Source organism: Salminus brasiliensis, chromosome 5 (assembly GCF_030463535.1).
Source record: "Salminus brasiliensis chromosome 5, fSalBra1.hap2, whole genome shotgun sequence".
NCBI lineage: Eukaryota > Metazoa > Chordata > Actinopteri > Characiformes > Bryconidae > Salminus > Salminus brasiliensis.
Window position 1 is genome coordinate 7,549,979 of NC_132882.1, and position 25,955 is coordinate 7,575,933.

Genomic DNA, 25,955 nt, shown 5'->3' on the forward strand with positions numbered 1-25,955 from the left:
GTAGTGGCCTGTGGAAAAATCAGAGCTAGGAAGTAGAGTCACTATGACAGCCGGCCATGAGCCACGATGCAAAGTCACTCAGGCGGCAGCCTGGGAAGCCTCATAGCTGTGATATGGCAATAGGGAAACTCCTGAGCCATGTGGAAAAGTTGCTTTCGGCCAGTGGGGAAGTAAACCATAGAAAACAGTGCAAAAAACAAAGAAATTGAAGGAAAGGAAGCCGATGTGAAACAGTAGACAGTTTGTGGCAACTGAAAACATGCACACTTGTTCAAAGAGATGGACAATTCAGGTCCTATATTTACTTTCTGGACCTGTATTGTCCATCTCCCAGTCCATCTGTCACCCAGGGGTCAGATTATCATGCTCATTAGCGCAAAACCTACATTAGCAAAGAATGTATAAAGTATACTCCTGAATTTGCATATTGCATATGACTAAGTGCACAAAGGCCTAGTCGCCCGCTTTGAGAGCGCAAGGCAGGAAGGAACACAGTGCCATTAGATCCAAAAAAAAGGCAGAGAATATTTTACCATGAGGTGATGAATTATGCTGTATGGCTTTAATTGCAAACGCATGATTAAATGAATGCATTAGGAAAGAAATATTTAATGAAAGCCTGAATTATTGATGCTGAGCTTTTCTGGCTGGATGAGAGTGTTTTGCTGCTTGTGTTCTCATATGCATAAGCTAATGAACTTATGAAAAGACAATCATTGACAAACATTATGCTGCTAATTTTTCACCATTGTTCTTTTTGGTTAATTAATGTCTTTTTATCATGTCTGTAATTATTGCAATCACCTCTCTCGCATCTCTCTTCATGCCTAATAATGAACCATTATAGTTTTTGCCTCCCAAAGCAGTCAATTAACATCGACCGCTTTCCAGGAAGCTTGCGGCGCCCGCTGCAGAGCCCAGCGTTCCTCAGGAACAAATGTGGAGAACCTCTCTCACCTAGCCTTCTCAACCCCCTTCTCTCCATCTCCAGCCCTCTCTCTCTCGCTCTCTCGCCCTCCAAGTTGTGGATCTTTCAGAACAGAAATGACTGAGCCCTGTGATATCCATTTGCCCGGGATGCAACGGCGTGAATTAGAAACATCTTTTAATCTCATGCAAGAAAAGACAGCCATCTGGCTTGTGTATGAACTTAAAGGGGATGAAGAGAGGGGGGGGTCCTCCCTCCTACTAACCCCTCTTCAACTTCTCCCTCAACACCATACTCTCTCCTTCGCCTTGTAAAACGCGAGAGGCCATTAAAGTAATGTGTTCATCTACATAAAACTCAAACGGAATATAAAGGATCATATTCCCAGGCAAAACCATTTAAGCCTTCAATTAAAGCAGTCATCGACTTAATTAAACATCCACTCCGCTCAATCAGCTCCGTATACCTTAGTGCTTCCGCAAGAAAATAATAATAATAATAACTGTGACGACCGCAATTCCACCAGAGCCACAACCCGGCATCCCGCCTGCCTAAACAGAGGAGATACGTACAGGACTGTACAGTAAACCGTAAGTTTTTATACTGGGCAGTGATCCAATGCCATTATTCCATCTGTAAGTGGTCCATTGGTCCATCCCTCTCTAATATAAGTAACCGTGTACGCCGCTCTGGATAAGAGTGTCAGCTAGATGCCATAAATGTAAATGTAGTCTATGCCTTGTGTTAGACATGGTGCCAATAGGCTCATGTTTATTTTCTTCAGTGCTTCTCTATATGAACTAGGACAAGCTGGGTCAGCAATGGGTGCCACTTAAAGCAGATCAACGCATTTATTAGAAGGGGTGTCCACAAACATTCGGACATATAGATAGACTATATAAATCTTAAATCATATGGCCATAATGACACACCTTTAATGACATTGCGTGACACCCTAATGCCTACATGCCTGTTGTTATTTCTGTGTTTAAAGACACATCAAATTCATTTTACACTAATAAATGATTCTGATTCTGATTCAGATTGAGATCCAGATAAAGGGATGGAGAGAGAAATCGAGGGAGGATGTTTTAGGTTTGGGCTGAAATGGTCAATTACAGAGAAACTCACTGACTCAGGTTTCTTTACAGTGGAGATGACAGAAACCAGGGATCACCATGTATACAACACCAGTATACACTACAAGATTCATTTTATTTACTGTCAAAATGCATCAGTGAACCAGTGCACGTGTATTCTGAGTCATATATGAAATGCTGAGGAGAGTAAAATAGTGGTACGTCTGGAAAATACAGTTCTTTTTATACTATTTTGCTTAGAAACACCTTGCATGTAGCAGTCGACCTTAAATACACTGAGCCAATTGATTAAGCCAAGCTCTAATCTCAAATCTATCACGAAACTGTGTCTCAGGCACCAGGCAATGTATCTGCATGTGACTGCTGTGTAGAACTGTTCTGTGCTGTAGCTCTTACAGCCATTAAACTCTCCAGATGTCTTTTTCCATGCACCACCACTGTAAACTACACTTCAGACTCCGCAAGTTTCTCTAGAATGGAGCAATTCTTGGTAATTTAGCTACTTGGAAATTCAGAAAAATCAGGGTCTTTCCCCTTCCAAAAACGATGCTGAACCATGTACGATTTGCGGGCCGATGGTCAAGCCCGAGGAGCTCCACAGCAGCAGTGTAACAGGGACAGTTAGTTTAAGCCTTGTTCTCGGCCCTGCTCTTGATGATGACCTTGATCAGCTCTCCCTTAGTGCCCCAGTCTCTCCAATGGCAGAGAGGGATCATTTACAGGGTTATAAAAGGGACAAAGAGTGTCAGCGAGCTCGCTGTGGAAGAAGGCCGGATGCCCCTTTCTGTATTATTCTGAGGGTTTTTTGTGAAGTAATTGCTTTCACCCCGGACTGTGACCTGGCCAGATTTAATCGAACTCTTCCCAGCTCTTACCGACTGAATCAAATCGGTCAAATTAACAGAGCTTTGAGGGGGGGAAAGCTTCACCTCTGTGAGTGTGTGCACATGAACTGCCTCACACACAGAAGCTCAGGAGTGTGCAAGAGAAAAACCATAGAACCTCTTTTCAATACTACACAGAACCCTTTTTGCTTGTGTGTAATAGACCTTAATAGACCAGTGCAGGAGCAGAGACTGCCCTGTCATTACAGGGATCAGCCATAACATTAAAACCACCTGCCATTTATTGTGCAGGTCCCCTCCTCACGCATCAAAACAGCTCTGATCCGTCAAGACACAAGATCTCTGAAGATGTCTTTCACGGTGTTGCAAGTTGTGATGTGGGGCTTCAATGGATTGCATCAATGAGCCTTAAGTGCCCATGACCCTGTCGCTGGTTCGTCGGTTGACCTTTCTTGACCTTTTGGTAGGTACTGACCAATGCATACCAGGAACACTCCACAAGACCTGCCTGATGTTTTGGGGATGTTCTTGCCCAGTCATCTAGCCATCACAGTTTGGTCCTATTGGTTTTATATATATATATATATATATATATATATATATATATATATATATATATATATAGCCAATTATGTATGATATTATTAATTTAGAGCAGGGATGGTAAAGGGATGGCAATTCTGGTACTGGATGGATGGATTCCTGCAGTTTTTTGCCTTTTCTGCTCAAGCACACCTGTTCATTGCCAGGTTTAGTAGCTCTGTCAGAGCAGGATAAACGGCAAAGTGTGCTGGACTCAGGCTGACATTGCCCACCCCTGGTTTAGAGGATTCAGAGGGAGTCCTGCACCCACATCTACCAGTCTCAGGGTGTCAGATGCTTTCAATTATTTCACTTCCCTCCCAATTTGGTAGCACCAACCCACGCATTCATAACTCCCCCTAGCACTAGCAATGCTCCTGACACTAGGAGGAGGGTATCCTCCGATACATATGATGCCAGCCATCGCCTCTTTTCGAACTGCCAGACAGCCGACACACTTGGAGAAAAGTGACCAGCTTCCCCAGCTCAACCACACCAGCTAACGCACCTGCCAACATCGCCAGCCAACATGAGCACCATCTACTCACCCAGAGAGAGTATGGCCATTTGTGCTCTCTTGGACTCCAGCTGCTGATGGCACAGCAGCATGACTCAGGATTTGAACTTGCGACCCCCGGGCCATATTGGCAGCTGAGCCACTCGGAGCCCGTAGACCCTTACTTTCGGCAGTGTGTTGACAGGAAATGCCTCCATATTAATTATAGGTCTTTTGGTGAAGTGCTGGAGTGCTCTAAACATTGGCATGAACCATTAAGGAAGCTACACATCAACAAAAACAAACGAAGGGAAGCTGATGGTCATAATTAAATCAAGCATATGTTAATAAATGCAAACACAGCTGCTTGTGTATGTGTGTGTGTGTGTGTATAGTGTGAAGTTGTCACATTCCCAGAGCTTGCAGACAGGGTGCAAACATGAGAGAGGAATGAGGAGGCTACTGAGGCAGGCGGAACCAGGGAGGGTGAGACTGAGACAGACCCGTCCGTTCACACTCTGTTAACACAATGTCATCTTACAGCCTTAAACAGCTTCCTCTCCGGCACCGCGCTTACTCACTTCCCGGCCTACAGAGGGCTTTAAACCACGCTCCGGGGTCTTCATTACGCCGTTAAGAGTGGGATAACGTCTTTCATACCCTCATGCTGATAGAGCGACAAACAGGGCATTCACTCTGACATTGTCTCGGTCTCTATCTCTGGCTACATTTGTATAGTACTGCATTTTATGTCCACTTATAAAAAGATCATTATCCAAGCTCACTCTATCCTTTTTACAACTAAACAGGCTGTTTTATTACTTAGTCTTACTCCAAATGTTTGTGGACACCCCTTCTAATAAATGCATTCAGCTGCTTGAGCAAATACACACAAACACACACCTGTCTAGTCCTTGTAAAGAAGTACCGCCAATAGAATCTCTGGACTCTCTGGAGAAGATAAACATGAACCTACTGAAACCATGTCTAATGCTAGGCGTGGGGTAGAGGGGTATAAAGCCCCCCAGCATTGAGCTGTGGAACAGTGGAAGAGCTGTGTTCTCTGGAATGATGGTGATGGTGCTCCATCCAATACTTTTGGGATGATTTGGGGAGTTGTGGAGGAGATCAAGAGAGTGGTGATCAAACAACCTCCTGACCTCACCAACCTCACGCTCTTGTCTCTGAATGCAATCAAATCTTCACAGCAATCCTCCTCCTAAGTCTAGTAGAAAACCTTCTTCCATGGACAGTAGAGACAGTTACTCCAACAAATGCAAGATAGACTCTCACCACCCCACCTCATCATCCCCAACTCCACAACTCATCCCAAAAGTATTGGATGCAGCACCATCCATCATTCCAGAGAACACAGTTCTTCCACTGCCCCACAGCTCAATGCTGGGGGGCTTTATATGCCTCTAGCCCACGCCTGGCATTAGGCAGCATGGTGCCAATAGGTTCATCTGATTTATCTGCTCCACAGAGGCTGTGTGTGTGTGAATTTGTACATTTGTGCACATCAGCGATGGATGCAACTTTAAGTAGCTGAACAGATTCATTTGAAAGGGTGTCCACAAACATTTGGACATACAGTTTACTACAGGTTATGGTGCCATAAAGTGGTGCTACGAAGGCATATCTTGATCAACATCCTTAATAATTCATGATTGGGACATCACAGCTATTATGATCTTTATATATATTTAGTTATATATATTATATATATATTTAGTTTTCCCAAATGTCAAGACGTGGTATCCATTTACAGATAATATCAACTGGGCAGTAAATTATTAGTAAATTAGTAAATTATAGTAAAAATATATTGTTTCATTCTGAATAAAAAAAGCTATGCAAACTCAGATTTTCTCCATATGGCTCCTTTAAGAGGCCACAGTACAGCAGCAGGCCCAGGAGGACGTGGATTAACGCTCTGACATATCCACCATATGAACTAATTACTGAGGGATTATTAAAGCAGCATTTCAGAACAAGAGCGGTCATTATGCACAAGCAGTACCAAACTGCAGGTGACCAGCCAGGGTGGTGCAGCTGCTGACGACGTGCTGTCCTTAAAGGCAAATATCAGGCCAACCTTTTCCTCAGTCATTAAAGGGCGCTGGAGAAAGTGCCCTGTTTAAACAGAGCTGACGTGCCTTCATAAAAAGTAATCCTCTAATAAAGATAAACCCTAAATCAATACGTCCCTGCGGCTCTGTCACTGGGGATGCTGGGACTCCTGTCTAAGAGCCCACACTGTTGGTGGCTGCTGTGCTCTGAGGCCGAAGCTGCTCTCTGTTCGCAGGCTCGAGCTCTGCCTCTGAATTTAAAGCAGCTGATCTGAATCTATCAAAAAGAGCCTCTCAGATTTTAGTCTCAGTGCTGTGTGGTGAACCTACAGGCACAAGTTAGGAACGTTACACTGTTAAAAGTGGAAGATCCTTGAGGAACTTCTGGAGGTTCTTTGGAGTTTGAAACTGTGGAGGAACCTCTTACGGTGCTTTGAGGAAAGGGTTTTAGAAGAAAAGGTTTCCTTGAAAGTTCATCAAAGCAACTTATGAGGTTCCTCCATAGTTTTAAACTAAAGAACCTCCAAAAATTCCTCATGGATCTCCTACTTTTAACAGCGCAGGGCACTCCAGAACTCTCCATTTCTTTTTTTTGGTGGATTTACTGGACTGTTATGGGTCATTGTCATTGTCATGGTCCACTTCTGCTTCAGCTTCAGTTTTCAGACCGAAGGTCTCACATTTTCCTCAAGCACCCTCTGATTGAATAAAGAATTTATAGTGGAGTCTATGATGGAATGTTTGCCAGGCCCTTCTGCAGCAAAGCAGCACCAATCCTCCAAAGCATCTTGACCTCCATGCTTGTATAAGCTGATATTGTGATGTTTGTGCTTAAATGCAAAAACACTATATGTCCATTTGTTTGTGGACACCCCTTCTAATGAATGCATTCAGGTACTTTAAGTTGCACCAACAGAATTAGGCTTTCTGGAGCAGATAAACATGAACCTACTGGAACCATGCTGCCTAATGCCAGGTGTGGGCTAGAGGGGTATAAAGACCTTCAGCACTGAGCTGTGGAGCAGTGGAGGAACTGTGTTCTCTGGAACGATGAACGACGGTGCTCCAACCAACACTTATGGGATGAGATGGGGAGTTGGGGGATGAAGTGGGTTTGGAATCATCCAGCATCCTGACCTGACTAATGCTTGTGTTGCTGATTGCTAACAAATCCTTACAGCAATGCTCCTCCAAAATCTAGCAGAAAGCCTTTTTCCCTGGACAGTAGAGACAGTTACTCCAACAAGCAGGACACACTTCTTTTAAAATACCCTTGATTTCAGAAGAAACAATGATTTTGCAGCTGTCCCAATACTTTTGGATTCAACTGTATAAAGCACATTGTTCCGAAAGTAAACAAACAAAAGTGAATTAGGGGAACCTCTGAAGAAACTACGCTGGGTTAACTCAAAAAGCTGGCCAGTACGTGGGTATGCTAACATACCTGGCTATCTTGTCTGTGCAAGACATGGTGACGAGCCGTTCGCCCTGCAGCACTCCGTCCCACGTCTGCACGGGCACTCTGCACCTGACCGGCAGGGTCCCCTCCCCGGACTCGATCTTGGTCCGCAGGTGGCTGTGGAACTTCTTCACCAGGTGTCTGCTGCTGTGCACTGAGACTGCAACAAAAACACAGCATGAGCGTCACGAGAGAACAGACGTTCACACAAGATTTATTCAAGGCTAGAAAAAAGGTAAGATTCACCGATAGCATCCCAGGGAGAGCTAGCACCACCTCCAACCACCACCCCACCTCATTCACAAAGTACTGGATGGAGCACCTTCCGTCATTCCAGAGAACACAGCTCCACAGCTCAATGCCTGGTGGGCTTTATAAACCTCTAGCTCACACCTGGCATTAGGCAGCATGGTGCCAATAGGTTCATCTAGTGGTGTTTATCTGCTCCGGATAGTCCTACTTCATTCTGTACAGGGACTAGACGAGCTGTGTGTGTATGTATGTGTGCATTTGCACAGCTGAATGCCTTAATTGGAAGGGGTGTCCACAAACATTTGGACATGTAGTGTATCACGTGTGTTCTGAAAGGAGGGGGACGTCATCAAAGAGGACTAATGCTACTTCTTCAGTTTTAAGCAGGTAATTTGATCTGTCTTAGACTTTCCTTGTGAAAGTAACTTTCCCCAAGTCTTCTTCTTCTTCAGTTCAGAGCTTTCGCGTCTCTTCCAGTTCCTGGTGGCAGTTATTACAGTTATTTGCATCGCGTTTACAAAACCATATTTGAGAAAGAAGAAGAAGAAGAAGAAGAAAAAAGGTCCAGGATTTGGAGCCATTCTTTGGCCTGCATGTGCAGATAAACACATTTAGATCTAACAAGGCCAAGGAAAAAGGCAATAATCAGACGCTGCTCTCCCAAAGCTTCTTAAAGATTCATTTCCCTGCCTGGTTCTGTTGCCATGGCTGTGCGGCTGCAGACAGACCAGCGCTAAGCTCAGAGTTTCTCTCTCTGAAGTCTCGGCGAGATGCGAGAGGCAAAAGGTATTACGCAGGCCCAGAGCATAAGCCATTTTGCTAATCTATAAAAGCTGACTGATGAACACTTAAACGCTTTAATGACCAAGCGAGAGAAGTTCAAAGCTTTCCTCAGAGACAGTTTCTCCCCCCCATCTCCACTCTGATGATTAAGTTGCCACAGACAGCCTTCTCGCTCATAAAAGGCCCGCGCCATCAACTCACAGAAATGCACGGGTACAGTGGCTAAACGGACTGATCTGGCTTAAAAGTGAAGGGTGATGAATGTGGATGCGCAATTATTTGATGGAAATCTGTCATAAAGATAACATTTATCACACTTAAAAATCCGGCGGACGCAGAAAAAATAAAAAAAGAAGAAGAAGAGCCCGACATCCGAATAAATATCCATCTCTCTTTATCTGCTGAGCATTAAAATGTCAGCCGAGAAGGCCCTGGATGGGACGCGACATAAAAAAGGGGGAAGCGCACTGTCTGACAGTCAGCGACAAAAGCGTGGCAGACACTTTCAGAAACTACGAGTGGAAAAAGGAAAAATACGATCCCTTAAAAAATAAAGAAAACTGAAGCGGACACACGTGGGAAAGACGGCGAGTGTGTGTGAGGGACGGGAGAATGACAAAAACAGTGTGAGAGGAATTGAGAAAGTGAGTCTTACAGTGAGTTGGTGAATTCACAGCATATGTCCCTAATGACATACATATAACTCCATTGGAGCCCAACACAGGGGGTGGGATTACTTCGGTTGTTCACCTGCCGTCAACAAAAAAGGGAGAGCACAAATGCAGGCCCCCTTTGCAGCAGAAGCGAGGGTCAACGCAATCAAATTGTGATGGCTGAACTTTACCCTCGGGAATCGTGGTGTTACCCCTGCTAGGTAAGGTGCCTAACAGACATAGACCACTACACATAAACACACATACACAGGTGGACAGTGGGCATATGTGCCGGGAGAGGTGGGTAGCCTCCATGGTGGCATCTGGGGATGAGCAAAAAGGGTTAAGGGCTCAAGGGGAGTCAAGGGCCCAATAATGGCAGCTTGGTGAACCTGGGTATCAAATCCACAAGTTTGTCATTGATAACCCAGTTCTCTAACCACCACGCCACCACCTCCCCACTGCCACCACTGTGGATTATTCCAGGCATTTAATAATTAATTGTTCATGCCTAGAATTACCCTAACTGGGCAAGTCAACCGGCTGGTTGACTTGTGAATCAGCCTCTGGAATACAAAATAAATAAATAAATAATAAAAGCTAAATAAGGAGCACAATTCAGAAACACGATTTTACCAACAGATACTTTTTTTGTGAATGTATTTCTCAGCTTAGCTAATAAAGAGCTAATATGCTAGATATGATAAAATCCACTTAGCTGCATTACGACACAGTTCAATACAATGCAATACAATATGCTGTACTGTAGCACCACTAGTACCTACATATGATCCCAATATCCTATAAACAGTCATGTAGGTGTGTGTGTGTGTGTGTGAGTGTGAGTGTGTGTATATCTTACAGTCATTGGTGAGTTCGTAAGGTGAGTTGATGCGAGCGTCTCCGCAGGGTGAGGTGCTGATGAACATGTGGAAGAGAATGTTCTCTCGCAGTCTGAAGCTGGAGCGATGCTGGATGAAGATGGAGCGCTGCTGCTCGTCCGGTCTCTTACTGCAGAGAGAGAGAGAGAGAGAGAGAGAGAGAGAGAGAGAGAGAGAGAGGTGCAATGTAAAGGGATTTGTTGTCCAAAATGTTTAGTACACATTCTCCAGTAATAATGAATCAAAAACAGCAGTGATAAATGCTGGCCTGGCTGGAACCAAGGCGAAGTCCATCACTGTCATCACATACACACACACACACACACACACACACACACACACACACACACAGGGGAACGGGGGAGTTGTGGCTATTTAACACAGATGATGTGAAGCTCTGCAGCAAGAGGACAGCAGAAGACAGAGTAAAACCCTACTGTACTGTCCCACTTTCACACACACACACACACACAGCACAGGATCAGGAAGCAGATAATACACACACACACACACACACACACACACACACACACATACACACTGTAGTCAGGCTATCAAAAAACATCTCTAATCAACCAGAACAGTTAAAGTGACTTTTACCCCCACTGACCGACATTCAGGGGCATCTCCCAAAAAAAAGTATACTGACAAACGTTCATTTATACAGTATTTATTTATTTATTTATTTATTACATTTAAACATGAATTCATATTAATAAATGTTATTTGGTTGTGTTGTAGACACTTGGACTCTTAATGGGATTTTAAGGGGCAGTAATGTTGAGTATGGGGGGTGGCGAGTGAGGTGGGGGGATTCCAGTTCTGACACTCTCACTCTAGCTGTGGCAGAAGTTGCTGAAGGACACTTTGCCAGGAAGAATGTAATTCTCTGTCTCGGTCTCTGTCTCTGACCGCCCAAGTGTCATGATGGCAATTGTGGCATTTTGGCTAAAACTGCACTGATTTATCTGCCTAATCAGACTACGAGGTTTCATTCCCCCTTCTGCTCACAGAGATACAGTGTGGGCATCCAGAGGTCATTCCTGTGTATGCTAATATGACATTAAAGGAGAAGGTTTCCCTCAGTCTGCATCTGGAAGGACAGTCAAGATTATGATGCACAGAAATTACAACGACTGCAAGTGGTCAAATATGACACTTATAGAAATTATTCTATGACATTATTATTATTCTATGACACATATAGAATATTTGGACCCAAGTGTTATTAAGTTATTTCCTTTTTTGCAATATTAATGAATCCTATAACAAAGTGTCAAAATATATGTTTAATATTGAATTTATTATTACATTAAAACACAAATAAAAAATAACAACTGATAAATACAAAAACTAAAATAAATACAACCTAAGAAATATAAATATAAATAAATAAAACATCATTATAATATTAACAAATATTATTAAAAATAATAATAAAATATTGAATAAAAACATAAAACAATACAGTAAATTGCACAATATCATCGCTATCATTCAAAAACCTTATATCTCCAAAACCAACAACATAATAACATTTGGAACTAACATATGTGCAGCAGCTGCCACTCTGTGATGCAGTGGACCGGCAGACTTCCAGATGTGTGTGACGTACCTGAGATGGAGCTCTAGGTGAGAGTAGAGGAAGCGCAGGAGAGCTCGTCTGGCGGTGACCTCTGCGTGACAATCATTGACCACCAGGCCCTGGTCGCTCATGTACTCTCCGTTAATGCACTTAGTGCCCGTGGACAAAGCCACCACTTCTGCCTGTCTCACATCCAGCCCTGATGAAAGCAGTGAGAGAGAGAGGGAGAGAGAGAGAACCTTAGATTATCCACTCATTTTTTATATTTAATTACTAATAATATTCCAGTATAACTAATTATACGTAGCGGTAATTGTTACAATTAACACTAATTCTTGTGGTAATCTGTTTTGGCTTTGGCAGAGAGTGCACACAATTTCATGTAAATCAGTAGCCTCACCCCACCACCCACAGTCCCATCACTTAGACTAGTAAGCCTAATGAAGCAGAGGAGTGGACTGAGGATTGCATTTGGATGTAAACTGTATTTAGGTGAACTGTATGGGTTGAGTCACTCTTCATACTGAGGAAGACACTTTGATGAACAGGCATGTTGGTTGCCCAGGGGACGTCGCATTGGCAGCAGGCATGTGTTGGTCTATACCCTCCCAGTGTCACGAGCACTGCGTGTGATAAGAGGAGAATATGTGTATGGTTTGGGTATTTGGCGATCCAAATTGGGAAGAAAACGGGTAAATAAATCTGGCAGGTTCATACTAGATTCCTATTATTAAAAAGTGAAAAACAGCAAAAACTGAGATTTAAATACTGTGTGATGTGTGATTATTCACTGTAGTTAATTATTTACAAGGCTCTTTGAAAGGTTGTTTGTTAGAAAATCTAATGATCATAAAACAAAAGGCAATAAAATGCTAATTTGAGGAAATAAAAAAAGGAAAGAAAGGAAATAAAATGCTAATCTGACAATAAATTAATTCTCAATCTACAGCTTTCTCAAAATTGAAGATATACGATTTTTTGCGCAGCAGCAATACGCTGTACTACTGCATCCATCTGTAACAGCGAGTAAATCATCGTTGTTATAATTCTAAAAAGTTCTGTTAATTAACCTGTAATTACACATTTATTAATAGAGACACTTAAAGCAACATTATACAATAATGGTATATTTACTCTTGGGCACCCCCTACAGCTGGGGAGTTTAATTCACTTTTACTCCACTGTAATAAATGCAAATCATGTTTTGAGCGCACCCTCATGGACAGATGTACACATGCTTTTGTTGACAATCTGAGAGATCCAGAAGCAGCATCTGAAGGTGGTGCCTGTGGCTCCCTGTTATAGTCAGTGAGGCACCAGTTTTAGGATACAAATTCTTCATAACATTGCTTTAATATTTCTTATGAAACTTGTTTTAAACAGATATATATTTTTTGGTTTTCCAAGGACATGTGGTCGCCAGCGTCCCGCCAGCATGCTGATCGTGTGCAGTGCACACTGCGAATCTGTCCCGCAATTTTACAAACTGCAGCAACGCAAAACTCACAACACCGGCACAAACGCAGCTCCCACCTGCTCCAGTTCAGCTCACACAGCAGGCTCAAATACAGACTTCGTGGGACTTTTTTTTTTCTGGAAAGAATGAAGCTGGCTGGCAGGCTCAGCATGTACACGCCTGGAAAAATAAAAGGGAGAAAAAAATCTCTCCATCGCTTAAAAAATTCAGGGTTCACTGGCTTCCCGAGACCTGCAGGCTATGAGGCAACATATGAGCTTTTATCAGCCGATGCCCAGACAGTATTGCGAGCTGTGGCACGGCTAGCCAGCAATAACAATAATAAAAGCTAATATTGAGGCGGGGTTAAAGGCGTAGCCTTAGAAATCCATTCCGCCACCTTTTACTCCCTGCTAAGACTGAGGTGCACGGAGGGAGGGGCCGAGGGGCAAAAGAGAGAGAGGGATGGAGAGGGGTGAAGGCAGGGGCTTTGGAGAGAAAGTGATAGAGGGATATATATAGAGTTATGAGAGTTCAGAAGTCTGATTTGAGCTGTCGGATGGAAACTGGAGAGCGGAGTGATTGTTAAAGCAACATTATGTGGCAATTTTACCCTGAAATAGCTTTAGAATCACGTTGATGCTCCACTTACTATAATAGGGAGAATGGTATCTCTATCATTGCCACTTCAGGCCCAGAAGTGCTATTACACTTATTGGTTCTTAAACTTTCGATGGTAGTCTGGTATCCTTCAGCCTATCAACAAATGCATGTGTACAGCTGTCCATGAGAGGGAGCTCAAAGCTTGGTTTGTATTTACAACTCTCAACTATAGGGGGAGCCCAGGAGCATAAATACCAATTCTCTTTTTGTCAAAACTCCTTAATGCGTGTCTAATCTCACACCCGTTCCAACAAAAAGACCTCTTTCTGATTACACCACAAGATATCAGACCACTTTCTGATTATTCCATAAGATATCAGACCACTTTATCATTCCATCACAATATTTCAGACCACTTTCTGATTAAACCACAAGATATCAGACCACTTTCTGTTCACACCATAAGATATCAGACCACTTTCTGATTCCACCACAAGATATCAGACCACTTTCTGATTCCACCACAAGATATCAGACCACTTTCTGATTAAACCATAAGATATTAGACCACTTTCTGTTCACACCATAAGATATCAGACCACTTTCTGATTACACCACAATATATCAGACCACTTTCTGATAACACTGTAAGATATCAGATCACTTTCTGATTACACCATAAGATATCAGACCACTTTCTGATTCCACCATAATATATCAGACCACTTTCTGATTACACCATAATATATTAGACCACTTTCTGATTACACCATAAGATATTAGACCACTTTCTGATTACACCATAAGATATTAGACCACTTTCTGATTACACCATAATATATCAGACTACTTTCTGATTACACCATAAGATATTAGACCACTTTCTCATTCCACCACAAGATATCAGACCACTTTCTGGTTACACCATAATATATCAGACTACTTTCTGATTACACCATAAGATATTAGACCACTTTCTCATTCCACCATAATATATCAGACTACTTTCTGATTACACCATAAGACATTAGACCACTTTCTGATTACACCATAAGATATTTGACAACTTTCTGATTACACCATAAGATATCAGACCACTTTCTCATTCCACCATAAGATATCAGATCACGTTCTGATTACACCATAAGACATTAGACCACTTTCTGATTACACCATAAGATATTTGACAACTTTCTGATTACACCATAAGATATCAGACCATTCCACCATAATATATCAGACTACTTTCTGATTACACCATAAGACATTAGACCACTTTCTGATTACACCATAAGATATTTGACAACTTTCTGATTACACCATAAGATATTTGACAACTTTCTGATTACACCATAAGATATCAGACCACTTTCTCATTCCACCATAATATATCAGACTACTTTCTGATTACACCATAAGACATTAGACCACTTTCTGATTACACCATAAGATATCAGACCACTTTCTCATTCCACCATAAGATATCAGATCACTTTCTGATTACACCATATCAGATCACTTTCTGTTTACACCACTCAACTCCCACCTGGGGAGCACTGGGTAGTTCTCATCAGATTCAGATGTGGTTTACTGAGCTTGGAGGGGTCTCTCATGTTTGTCTGATGTGATCACATATGCAAAAGAAAGCATGACTGAGTGTAGAACATAGCTGGTATACCCTGTACAGCACAGTGTCCTGTGAGTCCACAGTGTGGAAAGAAAAAAGAGAAGTATAAAACAACAGAATATGATCCCTGAATGAGACTCAGGTAGAGCATGAATCAATAAATTAATTAAATAACTGCTGAAAACAAATCTCAGAGAATGACTAAGTATCTGCGGGCAGAAAAAAGAGGCCTAGCACAAAGCCAATGCAATGAGTTATGTTCCTTTTTTCTCTCTCTCCAACAACACACACACACTCAGCTATAATACCTCCATACTATCCATCATAGAGCTCCTGTGTTTCTAAAGCTCCAAAATGGTCCCAGGAAGCCGTGCCAGGCCCTATCGCTCTCTCTCTCTCTCTGAAGATTAATACCAGCTCTCACATTCTGTCCACTAGGTACACTACCTGCCCTGGTCCAGCACTTATCGTACCTACACTAAGGGCTGCTCACAGAGGAATCCAGCACATCTAGGATCTCTGTGATCTCTATCCTGCAGGATCAGCATGCTTTTGTTCTAGGACACAATCATAACAATGTCCTGTAGCATTAGTGGATTGATTTTTTTATTTTTAGGTAAGGTTTGCTACAAATTAGCCATATATATATAGTCCCACTCTTTAACAGCTTGCTGGTCATTCATTTACATTTAAGGCATTTTACATTTTACATTTAAGGCATTTAGCCTAAATTCGAAGATCCTCTAATCTTCTAATCTAGACTCTACTAAACACAAGTCAATAAGGTGACCACTCTGCTATTTGCCCAAGTACTCTCTAAAGAGGTGGGTCTCAGTCTGGGTTTGAAGACAGCGAGCGTTGGACTCTGCCATTCAGACACCCAGGGGAAGTTCGTTCCACCACTTTGGTGCAGGACAGAAAAAAGTCGACGCTTGTCTTCCGTGGATTTTGAGGGATGGCGGGTCGAGCCGAGCCGTTCTTAAAGCTGGAAGGGCTCTTGGTGCCGATTGGCTTTTGACCATTGCCATCAAGTACAGAGGGGCTGGTCCGTTCTTGGCTTTGTAGGCCAGCGTCAGGGTTTTGAATCTGATGCGGGAAGCAGCTACAGGAAGCCAGTGGAGAGAACGCAGCAGTGGAGTAACATGGCTGAATTTAGGAACTCTGAAGACGACCCGTGCCACTGCATTCTGGATGAGTTGCAGGGGCATGATGGTGCGCAGAGGAAGACCAGCCAGAAGAGAGTTGCAGTAGTCTTGAAGTGACGAGAGACTGAACGAGCACCTGAGTGACCTCTCTAGAGAGGAAAGGTCGAATTTTAATTTTAATTTTAATTTTACATTCCACCTTAAATCACGCAGCAGCTACATTCCAGTGCCAGCACAGGTCAGACAGGTCAGGTCAGGTCACAGGCACCATTTAAGGTGGAATGAAAATTCTCATAGATAGCCAACCAACATCTGCTTCGTATGTAGGGTAGCCTCCACCATGTGCCGTGTTCCTCACCTCCAACTCCCTATGCAGTCCGTACAGACCCTGCTGACCCCGTCTTCCTACCTTTTACCCCTTACAAAAAGTGTTTCTCGTTTTCCTTTTGTTTTAGGTCAGCACAAATGGTGGCGGGAATCTGCGCCTCCTAGACACCCGTGTTTTGGGTGGTGTTGGGTTCGGTTCAGCAGTAGGTAAAAGTGGTGTAGTGGATGATCCCCAGTCGTTTAGTGTGTGATGGGTGTTTTTTCAGTCACCATAAGAGAGCTAGTCTGAGCATAAAGCAACCTAAATGTCCCACATGGCTCAGCTCCTCACTCACCCCTCACTGTTCCCCTCTACGATAGTGCAGATCAGTCTGCTGCTGAGAGGGAAAGCAGAGCGCGCTAATTTACCTCTGTATCAGCATGAAATTGTTGTATAGGTTGGTCTCTCGCTGTGTGTTGAAGTAGTCGGGGGGCCTGCAGGCTCTCCAGCTTTCAGAAGTGAAATCGTTATCAGGATCTTCAAGAGCGTGTGTTACTCCAGCCATGCAGATACAAAAGCGAATGCTTCCGGCACGCCAGCAACCGTACGGGGGCCTTCCTTTTATCTAGAGCGGGGGTCACCCTACAAAGCATGCATGTGCGAGCATGAGAGAGTGTGTAAGGGAACAAAGTCATGCCATCAAAGAGGGGTGTGAAAGAATCACGGCGTGTGAACTCCGCTTGCGCTGCCTGGTGGAGTAAACAACATGGCAAACACGGTTTATCTCTGCTCGGCAGACATGTGAGCGCACTCGGAAACTCAAAGCCAGACTCACATTGTGACGGAAATTGTACTTAATTGTACAGTTTCTAAGAATGACCAACCTGCTGTCCGTTATTGTTGCTGAGAAGAAGTGCTTTTTCCGTGGCTCAGTTATTTCAGCTGAGTAGTGTTGCGAGGCCATAACAGATTACAGATTAATCACGCACCAACTGAAACCTACTGATAAATCTGCTCAACAGCTGGATACGTAATTGTATTTTCCATGAATTCTGTAGAAGACAGAAATTCTGTCAATATCCAGACATGCCCAACACACTAATATGCTTAATATCGGCTTATCTGTAAACCCTTAGACTAGCTATTACTGTAATTACACAATAGCATAATTAATTTGATAATCAATTCATTCATTCATACATTCATCTTTAATTACAGCTATGCAATGGAATAGACCATTATCACACTTCCGCGTTCACTGCAGTTTAAATGCATAAGCATAAATAGTAGCTGTAATCAATGGCCGAGGCTACTGCCCTGCCCTCGGAAATACACCCATAATTCAACCAAACGCACTGACCACAGCTTTCACTCCACCCGGTTTAAACATGTTCAAGTCCAGTCATTTTTCACGAGGCGACCAATCAAAAAAGAGTTAAACTGAACCAGAGTGAACGCAGGGCTGAGCGGTGGGCCAGTATTACTCTTATTTGTGATTAAAAATGCTAAATGCTAAACTCTAAGATCAGCGTTAACTAATTGCTAAGTGTTTAATTCACTAATTAATTAATAATTAATTCAACATTCATTCAAATTGTTATCAGCAAGATCTCGAGAAACAGACCCCTCCGTCATATACTGGTGGGTAGTTTAATGTAGGAATACGATGCTGAGTCTCTGGGCTAGTTGTGTGATGCTGCTGATGTTGCTAATCTTTGCATGGACTGAGTGGGAGGAGTTAAACCTGCTGGACTGATTTGGCCACAACAAACTAGCCTTTGGTCCGTGTGGGAGGGGCTTCCAGACATGGTAACTGTCCTCCTGTTGGCTGTGCTGAAGCCCAAAGAAAATTTGTGAGGGAGGCTGAAAACTGGCAAGCGCTCGGTTAACCAAGCCTTAAGCCTCCACAATAAGCAGCAATAGGTGCCTCAGCCATGCCGGTCCTGGGGATCAAACCAAGCCACCACCCTGCAGCAAGCCCACTTCTCTAACCATTAGGTCTCCAACCTTCTGCCATATTCTTGCCCACTTCAACCTGGTAAGGGTTGTGGTGGGCCCAAAGCCTACCCAGAGTCATTGAGACATGGCAGGGGCAGCAGTGGTGGACAGGGTGGCAGTCCATTGCAGCATACCACACACACCCATTCACCCACACAGCCAATATCTAGGGGCCAGCTTAGCATAATCAAGTCACCTACCATGTGTTTTTGGGAGGTGGGATGAAAACCCATACGGATACGGGGGAGAACACACTAAATTCCTCACAGATAGAGGCCAGACTGAGGCCGTGGAGGAGCTGCACTGCCACCGTTTCGCCCTTCTCAGGTCAATTGTTTTGATATCAACAAATCACAAAAACATGACTTTCTGCAAAACAAGAAAGCAACAGCTTATTATGTATTAATGAACTAATACATATTAATGACCGGGGTTGGGTTTCCCGAGAGCATCTTAGCACTGAACACTCATTCAGCTTAATACTGAGATGCTTTTTGGTAACTTGGCTCAGACAATTCAACCCACATCAGCTTTTTTGGTAGGGTAATATGCAGTAGGTCGAGGTCAGGTGGTACTTTTGTGGCCTAGTGTTCTGTTATGAATCAGTAATGGCATATGCAAATTAGGCAAAGTAGCCATAGCATTACATTTTAGGGGTAAAACAGGGCGGCAGCCTGCTACTTTCTCATGAACTCAGTAAATCCAGTGGTGTATTTTATGAGTCTTGTCCATGAATGTGGTTCTGATTCACTTATAAGCAAATCTTTTCAATAAGCTATAAATGAGAAACATGCTAGCCAAGCAAAGGGGGTTCTAGCTAATGTGGATTAAAATGAAAAAGGTTCTTTGAGGGGGCTGAGTTTTATACAGAACTGTAGCCTTCACAGAAGAACCATACATTTTCTTTTTTATATTCAAATGACTGCAAAAGAAGCACACAAGAATTGAAATACTGCATTACCTACAGGAAGACATAAGTATTTGGACACTGGTCTAATTTTAGCATTTGTTTTCTTATTTTTGAACATCACCTCAATGGATTTGAGTGGAAGCAATCAAGCTGAATTAAGTCCAGGTGTTCAGCTTTAATTTAACCAGTTTAATAAAAATATTGCATTACAAATTTATGAATATCCAAAATCACAATCCTTATATTTTCACAGGCTCAAAAGTAATTTAACACTTTAACAAAATAATGAATATAATAATTATTTTTGGCACTTGAATGCAAATTCTTTGCACAAAATGATAAAATTCTTCCCTATCAATGCTTTGCCATGCCTTTTCTGAGGCCAACATCAGTTGCTGCTTGTTTGTGGGTCTTTCTGCTTCAGTTTTGTCCTTATTAAGTGAAAAACAAGCTCAACTGGGTTGATGGCAGGTGATAGACGCCATTTAACCCCTTAAAAAGATGAGAGTGTTATTACATACCTCTATTACCAAAGAATAGCACCACCAGTTTTACATTTACATTTAAGGCATTTAGCAGACGCTCATATCCAGAGCGACTTACAAAAGTGCTTCACTATTTACTCAAGAAAAACCTCAGCTAGTTTAAATAGACTAAAGTTCAAAGATCCTCTAATCTAGACTCTACTAAACACCAGTCAGTAAGGAGACCATAATACTCTACTCTTCACCCAAGTACTTTCAGAAGAGGAGGGTCTTCAGTCTGGGTTTGAAGACAGCGAGTGTTGGACTCTGCTGTTCGGACACCCAGGAGAAGTTCATTCCACCACTTTGGTGCAGGACAGAAAAGCCTGGATGCTTGTCTTCCGTGGATTTTGAGGGATGGCGGGTCGAGCCGAGCCGTACTTGAAGCTAGAAGGGCTCTTGGTGGAGACCGGCTTTTGACCATTGCCATCAAGTACGGAGGGGCTGGTCCTGGTTGCTGAGTAAGTACGCACATTAGTGTGTAATAAGCCTATTCTATTCTACTGCTTTGCTTTAAGAAGCTCTTGGGCTGATTTCGCAGTACGTCTTAGGTCATGATCCATCTATCCTGTGAAGCTCCAGTCTATCAGCTTTTCAGCATTGAACTGAATCTGTACATAGTTTAGGGGTATAGAAGACATTCCACTTAGATATTCCAGATATCCCAGCTATATCCTGGTTGAACTTAATAAGCCTCGTCATTGAATGAGCTTTTCTGCACACAGGCTCTTCATGAGACAACAAATTCACATGAAATAACGTCGTTGGCCATGGATGTCAGAATTTTAGCATTTTTATTTAATGGTTTCTTTTTCTTTACTAATCTGCTCTGAATTTAATCTGCATTTTCTGCCCCCCACCCCTCCATCCCTCCACTTTTCAGTGGCAGAAACAGACAAAAAGAAGCTATTTATGAAAATCCATGAATTTGCATGAAACCTGTTTTCTTCATGAGTTAAATGAAAGGCAAAGGTCATTGCGAGTGAAGTCATTTACATCCCATTAAGCTAAAAGAGGCTCATGAGTTGATCCTTCATAAGCTGCTGCCGCGGCTGCGTTACTAAACGTTTGAAAGTGAAATGAGGTCCACATCTTGCTGATGATCACCAGCATTAGCAAACTGTGATTAACAGTTATTTCCTGCATACTCAAAAATAGCACCAACATTTCAGCTAATATTATTATTTCTCACATAATTAGTGATTCGCTCACAAATCACAGAAGATCAGTGCTAGAAAATCTGCAACGCAATACAGTCCACAGGTCTTGTGCTTGATTACGGATTTCTTGCAACAGGTTTCACTGAAACGTGGTCCCCCCCCCCCCAGGCGGTCCACACTATTGCTTTATTCCAACTCCCAGTACCCATGGATAGCACACAAATAACTGTGTGGGCTGGTCTGGAGCACAGAACCTGTTTGAGGACCACTGCTCTAAAGACTAGTCAAAAAATGACTATTTTGATAGTCGAATAATTTATCTATTATTTAATCAATTATTTCGACTATGAATTGCTCAATTACCAAATAACTCGTATGTAGCCATCAGCTTTTACCTTTTTAATTTAGCTTGAAGTTGTTTTATGTAATTGCTAACTAGCAATGTAGACAGATAAATACATTATTCAGAAATTCACTGATTTAATAAACTTTCATATTATTTTCATATTAATATTACTAATATTAAGGCCAAATAAAACTGTCTTTTACTTTATACTTTAACTAACAATATTTAAAACCAAGGATGTGTAAGTAGCAGCAATGTTATATACCTTACTCAGTTGTTCTGATTTTTTTTCAAGCAATAATTTTTAAAAAAGGATATAAATTTGAGACACTCATTTTAGCTTTCAGTTTACACACACTGAGGCAAATCTCCAGCATTCAGCTTTTCTTTGGTTCTACTCTACTCTAATTTATCTAGAAACAAATGTTAGTAGATTTCTTAAACCCATTATAATTGTTTTTTTAATAATTATTTACTTGCATAATCATAACATTACTGCTTGGTTACGGCTGGTGTTTTTGTCCTGTAAGCATTGACGCCATTGCTAGGTTATGTGTGTAGTTTGCGGAGTAATAAAGTAAGAGCTTTGGGCAAAGTGGCATTACTGTACAATACTGGCACTCCTAGAATGTCTATCAGCCAATAAGCTGCAGTAGAGTGTTAACAACATAGAAGTATGGGAAATCAGAAAACACTGCTAAACACTGCTTTTCTACTCACATGCTAATTTACAGTGCGGCTGTAGATCCTACAGTATCCTTCAAGCAATTAACCCGCAGGTAAACCCCCAAGGTAGGGTTTACCGGCTTACAGACTGCATGCTAATGGCTAGACCAAAAAATGGACTGCTCAACAAATGACCAAATGAACAGACTGATGGACAAAGGAGCGAATGATAGACAAGCAGAGAAACAGGCCTATGACTAGCAGTCATAGTCAGTTGATTAAATGGCAGAATCTGACTGGTCATTCACAGGTTACTAGAACCGTTCCAGAGCGACTTCAAAAAGTGCTTCACTGTTTACTCAGATAATACCCTTAGCTAGTTTTTATCAGCTAGGATAAAAAAATCCTCTAAGCTTAGATACTACTAAATACAGAAGCCAGTATGGAGACCATAATACTCCACACTACACTCTGCCTAAGTACTTTTGGAAGAGGTGGGTCTTCAGTCTGGGTTTGAAGACAGTGAGCGACTCTGCTGTTTGGACACCCAGGGGACGTTCGTTCCACCACTTCGGTGCAGGACAGAAAAAAGTCTGGACGCTCGTCTTCTGTGGATCTTGAAGGATGGCGGGTTGAGCCGAGCCGTACTTGAAGCTCGAAGGGCTCTCAAAGCTCGAAAGGCATACTTTCAACACATAGCATATTCAGTGCCCACAAGATCAACACTAACCTAATTAGACAGTAAAGATGGAATTAGGTTCCCTGAGGCTTTAAGAGTAAAGTCAGTTGAAGTTCCACTGGCAAATGTATTACAGAGCCATCTGTCCTATTTCGTGTTTCTATAGAACTCTGCATGTAGATACACAAACTCAGCTTTGACAAGATCAGCACAAATCAGCAATCAAATGGCATCTGAAAACCCAAAGCTTAGATTAAACATCACCGGAAAGCTTACATTCATCAGACAGAGTGCTGTGAGCTAAGTATAAATTACTTTTATTATTATTATTTTTTATCCCAATTTCCTAAATCTTTCCCCATTTTGGATTGCCTATTACCCAACCCGTACTTAATACCCCCCTTCACCAGTGAGGGTGGTCTACACACGCCCCCTTCAACGTGTGAGCAGTCAAGCCGCTCATTTTTCGAATGTTGCCGCAAAAGCAACATCGCCAGGCAACATCGCTGGGCAACCGGCTCCGACGTACCAGCCTGCAGACGCCGGTGATGGGTAGCACCACAACAAAGCGATGGGATGGGGCGGGGGGGACACCATCTACCCACCCTGGAGAGAGCAAGGCCATCTGTGCTCTATCGGGCGCCTCGGCTGCCGATGGCTAGCAGCATGACCGGGATTCGAACCAGCGATCCTCTGATCATGGTGACAGCGCCTTATTCCACAAGTTTTAATAACTAATTTGTATATGGATTCTGGCCAGAAGCTCTTTTTTACTGGTCAGGGAGTAGACATTCTAGAAAAGTCACCAAATACTGGTACATTATTCTGAATAAACTGATAATACCTCCTAAACAGGTACGGATTAGAGGCTCACGACTACCTGCACTTACAGTATACTGTCGCTTTCACAAAAACCTTGTATCCTCCTTTTTGCCTCCTCTTTCACTTTTTTGCGAATGTGAATCTGGCAGTTGATTTTTATATTGTATCAAAAATTTATGAACCAATAGAAATGATCCAAAATGACTCTGAATTGATTCTTTTTTACAAAGAGTTTTATTGAAAGTTAAGTAGGGTTTTTCCTTCTGCTGTAAAGTTGCTGTTTTGGAGATACAAGGTTTTGGTCTGACAGTGACGATACCTATTGCATTACATGCCCTTATATACTTCCGGATCAAAGTTTAGACAACTAATTGGGGATACAAAATCTGTTTACGATGCAAAAAGATTTCGGTATGTATTTATATGGTATTTCTCATTCAGTTGCAATCCAGAGCCCTTCTCCTCCAGTTTGTGTTTAGCTCCTCTGAGAACCAAGATGTTACAATATTACCACAAGTGAATTTCGCTCACAGAACTCAATTCCTCTCCAGATATTACATCTGGAGGAAGAAACATATTCCACACTCAATCAACTTTCAAACGTTTTACGCTTTAAAAGCTCCTGAGTGCCAGATGTTGTTTTCAATATCCCGTTCCTCCCGCAGCCACAACTGCTTCCGTATCTGTCCGTCTGACTGAACCTTAACGTTGTTGCATTTGTCGCAAGCGTAGCCTGATACATTACAGCCGGCTCCTTTTTTTCTTCATCTGGGCATCTGAAGTTCAAAAAGCGAATATTTCTGAGCAGCGACGGCCCGCTAGGTTTAAATAAGATTATTCACAGCATCTGATTCGAGGTGGCGCCCGTTTGCTTTCGCCTTTGCTGGATGAAACGAGCCAATAAGGGGCCGGCGGGCTGCAGCCTGACCCGGGTTAGGGCTCCCTCTGAGGGGTGGAGATTGAGGGGGCCCTGCGGTTCAAAGATGGATCCACATTAATATTCCACCGGCGCTTGTACATGTCTAAAACACCCAATAGATGTTCAGAGAGCAGGGAACAGAGCCCCTAGTGTTTCTGTCAAGTTTGTGTGTCTCTGCTAGCCTGCCACAAATACTTGGGCCGCCTGCGTCTGGATCTTTGTAGATAACAGCCTTCTTAATAAACAAGCCTCGCAATTACTCTGAGATAGGCACATGCACAGAGAGAGAGAGAGAGAGAGAGAGAGAGAGAGAGAGAGAGAGAGAGAGAGAGAGAGAGAGAGAGAGAGAGAGAGATGGGATTAGGCCACATCTCACTGAAGTCTAAATTGATGAGCTGTGGTCCTCAAAGGAGAATCATGATAGTGATCCTGCAGTAACCTCTCAAAGCCAACTCACACACACATACACACACACACACACACACACACACACACACACACACATGCGCATTGGGTACAGATAAAGGGTTTAATGTAAAGAGAAATATAAATGTCACAGTCATGCCACTGCTAAGCAACCCCAGGTTTGCTGTCACTGAGTTCATCACTCTAGCTCCTGCTGCAGCTTTATGCTTTACCATTCATAACCAGCAGCCCCTGGAAGACCAGCTAGCAAAGCTTTTATCAAAAACATCAAACACTCCTTCAGTAATTTGATCTCTCACTGATGTTCGTTGTCTTATGTCTTTCTAATCCCAAGAGCGAGACCTTACAATTTCATGGAAATTCATCAAACAAGACCAGGCAAGCCCTATTTAGTTAGACCACCATTCTCTGCATATATCTGCAAGCATCTGCAGGCATTTGGAAGGCCAATTACCCAACCCCTGTTCATGTGAGCTTGCCCTATCACTAGCAATGCCCCCAACACTAGAAGGGTGAAGACCAGTACACAGCTCCTCCGCCAGCCAACGCCTCTTTTCCAACTGCTGTAAGCAGCCAGAGGAGCTTGGAGGAAAGTGTGGCTCCCCAGCTCCGACACAACAGCTAACAGACGCCTGTGCTGACCAACATCACACTAGTAGTGATGTGGGGAGGAAGTGCCATCAACCCACCCCTGAGAGAGCCAGGCAAATTGTGCTCCTCCTGACTGGCAA

General features: G+C 42.8%; 1 protein-coding gene across 1 annotated transcript in view; it reads right to left on the bottom strand.

Moving 5' to 3' along the window:
- The window catches only part of adarb2 (adenosine deaminase RNA specific B2 (inactive)), a 252,150-nt gene that overhangs the window by 15,881 nt on the left and 210,314 nt on the right, over positions 1 to 25,955 (bottom strand). Inside the window, exons 5-7 of the mRNA XM_072679337.1 lie at positions 11,667 to 11,835; positions 10,033 to 10,181; positions 7,468 to 7,642 (exon numbers count right to left, since the gene is read on the bottom strand). Coding sequence (XP_072535438.1) covers positions 7,468 to 7,642; positions 10,033 to 10,181; positions 11,667 to 11,835 — 493 coding nt within the window. The remainder of the gene's footprint in view (positions 1 to 7,467; positions 7,643 to 10,032; positions 10,182 to 11,666; positions 11,836 to 25,955) is intronic.